This window comes from Cajanus cajan, chromosome 9, assembly GCF_000230855.2.
Source record: "Cajanus cajan strain Asha chromosome 9, NIPB_CcT2T_4, whole genome shotgun sequence".
NCBI classification, from domain to species: domain Eukaryota; kingdom Viridiplantae; phylum Streptophyta; class Magnoliopsida; order Fabales; family Fabaceae; genus Cajanus; species Cajanus cajan.
Genome location: NC_138525.1, coordinates 1,395,908 through 1,403,668, shown reverse-complemented (window position 1 = coordinate 1,403,668; position 7,761 = coordinate 1,395,908). Strand labels below are relative to the sequence as shown.

Sequence of the window (7,761 nt, the reverse complement as noted above, 5' to 3'; positions counted from 1 at the left end):
CCCATATCTTTTTTTCTTCTTCTTGTCTAATCTCCTATTTTCATTCACTGAATTCTTCTTGCTTGGGGGGTTACCAAGTGATCCAAAAGGGCCTTCTTGTTTGTCATAGCTACTGAAAAATGACATCATAGCTTGCCCCCAGGGGAAGCCTTTATCATTTGCTCTTTCTTTTGTGTGTGTGGTACCTTTATGACTTGCTTTTTACAAAGAAAACCCGACAATAAAATGGTGCCTTCTGTCTCTTCTTTTCAATGTCATTGGGTTCCCTCTATTCACCCTTTTTTTTTTTGCCTCATTGATCTTCCCTTTACCATGAAATATTACTCTTTTTCTCTAAATATTCTGTCCTTATAGTATTTGAATTCCATTTTCTCACTATATATACACATTACACAACCATATCTAAATTTAAGTTTAGGGTACTATAGCTTATGCAGCTATTTGATTACTAAATCGTTAAATTAAATATATAATACAAAGTAGTCACATTCATTGAATTCAATGAATCAAGATAAAGCTGTCAATTACCTATTACACGGCTGCATGATAAATAAAACTTGTCCTATGTCTACAGTTTTGATTTGATGATTCAAGATGTATTAATTAGTGGGTGTAGCTGAAACTTCCCCATCTATCAGCAAAATGAAGCAGATGGAAGATGGGACAATTGGCGAAGATTAATTTTGATATCATGCAAGACTCATAATGCACAGAACACGGTCATAAAAGTTCAAACTAGATAAGGCACAAGGATCTTCAATCCAATAGGGCTTACTCATTTTCAAGATTCATATGATAGGTGGGGAAACTGGTTCCCTAAAGTTGTGTGTGTTTGGGAAAAGGTTGATATAGCTGTAAATTTGTCTAGAGAGTAGAAACAGCCTATACATCTCTCTCTTCTTCTTCTTCTTCTTTTTCTTTTTTTTTTCTACAAAAATGGTTAACACAATGATACTTTTATAATTATCAAGTTAAAAGTTAATAATATATTTGAAATTATGTCACTATTTACTTAATGATTAATCAAAATTTATTAGTATTTTATCTGCCTAAATAAATATATCCACCAAAACAAAATTTTAATGATTGCAATAGTGAAATGTAAATAAAATTCTATATTATTATAACATGAGATGAATTGAGTTCATATCAAATCCTGAATCATTTGTATTAGGTGATGATGATATCTATATATATTGACTATTCATTTGTTTTTTTTAATTATAAAAAAATTAACTCGTGCTCCAGATTGTTTACTTCTACAATAGTCATTTAAAGTCATAATAGAAATGATTTTTAATTGATTAATACTTAATAGTATAAAAATGTTAATACTAACCATGCATAAAAATTAATCACTTACCAATTAGAAATCATAATATACATTATTCTTTAAGTAATTATTATAACAGATAACGATTCTATCATTTGAGTTCTTCAAGGATCGATGACTCCCGAAAATACTACGATTGAATTTCTTTTTGTTTTTCTTTTCCTTTGTCACATTAGATGTACAAGTCTTAATTATTTTCTTTCTTTAAGCTAATCGTAGTCTTGTTTAGAGCATTTTCAATGAGAGTTGCTTATAAACAACTCTCTGTGTCATATCATTGTCAAATCAGCTCTGACCCACTTTATGTGTTACTTAAATTTTAGCAGAGTTACTTCTACAAGCAACTAAAATTTAAGCAACCCATAAAGTAGAGCAGAGCTGATTTGGCAGTAATGTGGCACAGGAAGTTGCTTATAAACAACTTCCATTGCAGATGTTCTTACTTTTCCATGTCCCATCAATCTAAACTAGTTATAAAGTTAAACTTCTTATGGTACTGTACAAATTAACAAATTATTTGTTTATTTGTATTGAATTTGTAGTTCTATCTCTTTTTTATTTCTTTTTGGGCAGGGTTAAGAAATATTTATATTAAAAATATCGTACATATTGTTGGTAGTTATCTGCACATGCTCCACTCCAAAAAAACACAAAATGGCTTCCACATTCTTCCAATTGATTCTGAAAATACCTTTTACTTGCAGAAGGCATCTTCAAGTAAAAGGCAACTACAGAAAAAGTGGCTTCTCAGCTCTGTAATTCTGTCATCACATAAAAACAAGAAAGAAATTTTGTTAATCTAATTTTTTTTCTAATTTTTAAACCGTGACTCATGATCACCACTTTGGGGAAAATTAAGAAGCTGAACATATATTTAAACAGACTTTTATTTTTTTGCTAGTTATCTAATTTTGATTTGTGTATAATTCCAATTCAATAGTTGAAAAAAAACTCTAATTTTGTCCCTTACACTCTTGGTCAGCATACCTATCATAGTTTTCTTTTTTTATTTCTTTAAAGCAAAGACCACCCTATACTCATGACCAGATCTTGCTGTAATATAATATAGTTCTTCATGTATTCCTTGCTTCCATGTGCACTTCACTTCTCCATCAGATTCTTCACACACTCCTCCATTCATATATTAACAAACCGAAATGAGTCTTATTCTGATTATTATTTGTGAGCTAAATTAGGTCCATTTTCTCATACAGAATTAATCACCACAGATATTATTTGAGTAAATTTGGCAGCAATGATGGATACCCAATTGGGATTTTGACAGTGGAAACAAACCTTTTCGCTGCATTCTTGATAATCTGATCCAAGTTGCTTAAAGTTCAGAAATTCAAAGGGTGGCATGTAGCAACCACCACATCAATGGCTCATCAAAACCTGCAGCCACACAAAGGTGATGGACCACAAAATGGGCCTAGCTGATTAAAGGAAGAAATTATCTTCTTGATTAACCGAATACAGAGCTATTACACTCAACCATCAAACGGTCTATTCACTTTGATTAATCAACCATCACTATCTGCAAGGCAAGATAATTACCTTAATAACCCGTTTCAAAAAAGTGCTAAAGTCATTTTCTGTTCTATATTTTACTAGTCCTACTAGTGCTTACTTGGCTATGCTTTGTTTGTTGCCAATCTCAGCATCTAAATAAATATATGATGATGAAAAGTAATTATTATTACCAAATAAAAGCTGGAAACAAGATAATTTATGTATCCACGTGGGGAACAAAAAATGGGAAATCTTCTTTACATGATTTTCAACCTCCACCAGTTTCATGTCTCACACTATTAGAGAAACACTATCTAACAGATACTAACAATTTGGATTACATTCAGATCGCAAATTTCACAAAATTTCAACGCATTACTTGACAGGTTAACCACGACGAACCAATATAAAAAGTGGTGTTTACCAACACGGTGTTGTATGATTATCAGATATCGATGTCTTTAGCCATATGATTAGAGGTTTGATACTCTATGTATATGAAATAATACGCTATTTAGGAAAGATTTACCTTTTAGATAAATTTTAGTAACTCAGAAGATTAATTCTCAACCATCAACAAGAGATAATATGTGTTATAAGACATAGGAAGTTGACTTGGGAGGATCAATTTCTGTTACTGTTAAAATAATGTTTGATTGATAGAAATTACGTTTCGCAAATACAGATTAATCCTTATTAACTTTAGGATATTAAGTGAACTATGTCTATATAAAAAAAAAACAAAAAACAAATAAATAATGAATAAAAAGTGGTGTTTAGCTGAATAAAAATAAACAACCATCATCATGGATATGGAATGTCCTTGTCAATGAACAGAAACCTATTACACCAATATAAGAATAAGAAAGCTGGCTCTCGTGTCCAGAGCTTCTTCTCTTCCTCTATAAACAATGTATAGGATTTCCCCCTCTACAATCCCAAAACAGATCACCACTTCTCTTCTCTCAGCAAGGTCTGTAAACTTTAGGAACATGTCACTTTCTACCAAAATCTTCTCCCTCACCTTGCTTCTCTTATTAAACTCTCTTTTGTTTCCATGCTGTTACTCCCTTAATGAGCAAGGCCAAGCTCTTTTAGCATGGAAGAACAGTCTAGACAATACTGCAGATGCATTGGCATCTTGGAACCCTTCCAACCCAACCCCATGCAATTGGTTTGGTGTGCACTGCAACTTACAAGGAGAGGTGGTTGAGATAAACCTGAAGTCAGTGAACTTACAAGGCTCACTGCCTTCAAATTTTCAACCTCTCAGGTCCTTGAAGACTCTTGTCCTGTCATCAAGCAACATCACAGGCAGGATTCCAAAGGAAATTGGAGACTATAAAGAGCTCAATGTCATTGATCTCAGTGGCAATTCTCTCTTGGGTGAAATCCCAGAAGAAATTTGCAGGCTGAGCAAACTGCAGACCTTAGCTCTGCATGCCAACTTTCTCGAAGGCAGCATTCCATCCAACATAGGAAATCTATCAATTCTTGTGAATTTGACACTCTATGACAACAAACTGAGTGGTGAAATTCCAAAGAGTATTGGCTCCTTAACTGAGCTCCAAGTGTTGAGAGCAGGAGGGAACACAAACCTTAAGGGTGAGGTACCATGGGAAATTGGAAACTGCTCCAATTTGGTGGTGTTAGGCCTTGCAGAAACCAGCATTTCTGGGAGTATTCCTTCTTCAATAGGAATGCTGAAAAGAATTCAGACCATAGCCATTTACACAACTCTGCTGTCAGGCTCTATCCCAGAAGAGATAGGGAAGTGCAGTGAGTTGCAGAACCTGTACTTGTACCAGAACTCAATCTCTGGTTCAATCCCAAGTCAAATTGGAGAGCTCAGCAAGCTTCAGAGTCTTCTCTTATGGCAAAACAATATAGTAGGTACTATCCCAGAAGAGCTTGGAAGCTGCACTCAACTTGAAGTCATAGACTTGTCAGAAAATCTTCTCACAGGTAGAATACCAACCAGTTTTGGAAAGCTATCAAATTTGCAAGGGCTTCAACTGAGTGTCAATAAGCTTTCAGGCATCATACCTCCTGAAATCACAAATTGCACTTCCCTGACTCAACTGGAGGTTGACAACAATGCTATTTCAGGGGAGATCCCGCTTCTTATTGGCAACTTGAGAAGCTTGACTCTCTTCTTTGCATGGCAGAACAAGCTCATAGGAGAAATCCCAGATAGTCTTTCACAGTGCCAAGACCTTCAGGCACTTGATCTTTCTTACAACAATTTGACTGGTCCAATACCCAAACAACTTTTTGGGTTGAGGAACCTCACTAAACTGCTGCTTCTTTCTAATGACTTGTCAGGCTTTATACCACCTGAGATAGGTAACTGCACAAGTCTCTACAGGTTGAGGTTAAATCACAATAGACTGGCAGGTACCATTCCATCTGAGATCACCAACTTGAAGAATTTGAACTTCTTGGATATGAGCAGCAATCACCTTGTAGGGGAGATTCCTCCAACACTATCCAAATGCCAAAATCTTAAGTTTCTGGACCTCCATTCAAATAGTCTCACTGGTTCTGTTCCAGATCATCTGCCCAAAAACCTGCAGTTAATAGATCTCTCAGACAACAGGCTAATAGGTGAACTGAGTCATTCCATTGGCTCATTAACTGAATTAACCAAACTCAACTTGGGAAAGAATCAACTCAGTGGAAGCATCCCTGAAGAGATCCTATCTTGCTCCAAGTTACAACTTCTGGACTTGGGAAGCAATAGTTTCTCTGGAGAAATTCCCAAGGAAGTTGCTCAAATTCCTTCACTAGAAATATTTCTCAATCTTAGTTGTAACCAGTTTTTTGGTGAAATCCCACCCCAGTTCTCCAGTCTTAGAAAACTTGGAGTGCTTGACCTCTCCCATAACAAGCTCTCAGGAAACTTGGATGCTCTCTCTAACCTTCAGAACCTTGTTTCGTTAAATGTTTCCTTCAATGAGTTCTTTGGAGAATTGCCTAACACTCCATTCTTCAGGAAACTCCCTCTCAGTGATCTCACAGGAAATGATGGTCTCTACATTGTTGGTAGTGTTGAAACTCCAGCTGCAAGATTGGAAGCCAAGGGTCATGCCAAATTGGCTTCGAAGATTATAGTGTCCATTCTCTTAGGCACCAGTGCAGTACTAGTACTGCTCACAATCCATGTCTTGATCCGTGCTCATGTTGCTAACAAAGCACTCATGGAGAATAACAGTTGGGCGATGACTTTGTATCAGAAGTTTGAATTCTCCATTGATGACATTGTCCGGAATTTGACATCATCCAATGTGATTGGCACTGGAAGCTCAGGAGTTGTGTATAAGGTCACAGTTCCAAGTGGCCAAACACTAGCAGTTAAAAAGATGTGGTCATCTGCAGAGTCCGAAGCATTTACTTCTGAAATTCAAGCACTAAGTTCAATTAGACACAAGAACATCATCAAGCTTCTAGGTTGGGGATCCAGCAAGAACATGAAGCTACTGTTTTATGACTACCTCCCTAATGGAAGCTTGAGCTCATTACTTCATGGTTCAGGAAAGGGAAAACCAGAATGGGAGACCAGATATGATGTTATATTAGGAGTGGCTCATGCACTTGCATATTTGCACCATGATTGTGTGCCTTCCATATTGCATGGAGATGTCAAAGCCATGAATGTGTTGTTAGGTCCTGGCTATCAACCTTTCCTTGCTGACTTTGGCCTAGCAAGAATTGCAAGTGAAAATGGTGATTGTACTCATCCCAAGCCAGTCCAAAGACCCTACCTTGCTGGCTCCTATGGATATATGGCTCCAGGTACTTTTTTCACACTAAGTTTCATTTATTTAAGTATTTTGGACTTTTCAGTAGTTGCATAGCCCCTTGAAACAGTACTAATTTTTGTTGTTTTGGTATGTGTACAGAACATGCATCTATGCAGCAGATCAGTGAGAAGAGTGATGTGTACAGTTTTGGTGTGGTCCTACTTGAGGTCCTAACAGGAAGGCACCCCCTAGATCCAACACTCCCTGGGGGTGCACACTTGGTTCAATGGGTTAGGAACCACTTAGCTAGCAAAGGAGACCCATCTGAGATTCTTGACACAAAGCTGAGAGGGAGAACTGATTCTACTATGCATGAAATGCTACAAACTCTAGCCGTGTCATTTCTATGTGTCAGCACCAGAGTTGAGGATCGTCCAACAATGAAGGACACTGTTGCAATGCTCAAGGAAATTCGACCTGTTGAGGCCTCAACCACAGGCTCTGATGTGTTAAAGGGAGTTTTAACAGTGCATGCTTCTTTACCACCTCCTAATTAAGAATGGTGTTTCACGTGGAACTTGTAGTTCTTCCTTTAATTTCTCAGAGGACTCAATCTGTTGAGCAAGCATGCAACTCATGGAGAATGTATGGTTCATATCAATTGTGCATAGTGAAATTGAATGTCAGTTAGAGGTGGCCAGAATTAATAGAGATATTCAAATGTAATCTAAGATATAAATGCATATTTCAAGAATCCATGTGTTAGATATAAATAAAAAGCATTCTAGAATCTAGAGCATTTCACCCAACAAATTAAGTTTCAGGCTAGTTGGTTCCTCAATACAGTCTTAATGATGTCTTTGCGATCTTTGTTTGTGCTTTTACCTTGAATTCAAATTTTGACGTTCTTATTTTAGTCTATGTGGTGAACAAGGTAACATGGAAACAATTAAATAAATTGATATCATTTTCCAGGGTATAAGTGCTGAAACTTCTCAGATGTTACTGCCAGTACAGGGGGATGTCTAAGAAATATTGAAGCCTTATAAACTTTTCCGTAATCACTCATAGAAAATAAATTGAGCTTCTTCAATTAGTTAAATTTAATTTTACAGAAACTCTCATTTGACTTTTTGAAGAAACTAAAGTGTATAAATTAATTATAATTTATAG

General features: G+C 36.2%; 1 protein-coding gene across 1 annotated transcript; it reads left to right on the top strand.

The window, feature by feature from the left end:
* Nucleotides 1-3,705: 3,705 nt before the first annotated feature.
* Nucleotides 3,706-7,504, top strand: LOC109795248 (uncharacterized). Its single transcript, XM_020354693.3, has 2 exons — nt 3,706-6,640; nt 6,748-7,504. The coding sequence occupies exons 1-2, from the start codon at nt 3,757-3,759 to the stop codon at nt 7,143-7,145; spliced, it is 3,282 nt and encodes a 1,093-aa protein (XP_020210282.1). The 5' UTR covers nt 3,706-3,756; the 3' UTR covers nt 7,146-7,504.
* The last annotated feature ends 257 nt before the right edge of the window (nt 7,505-7,761 follow it).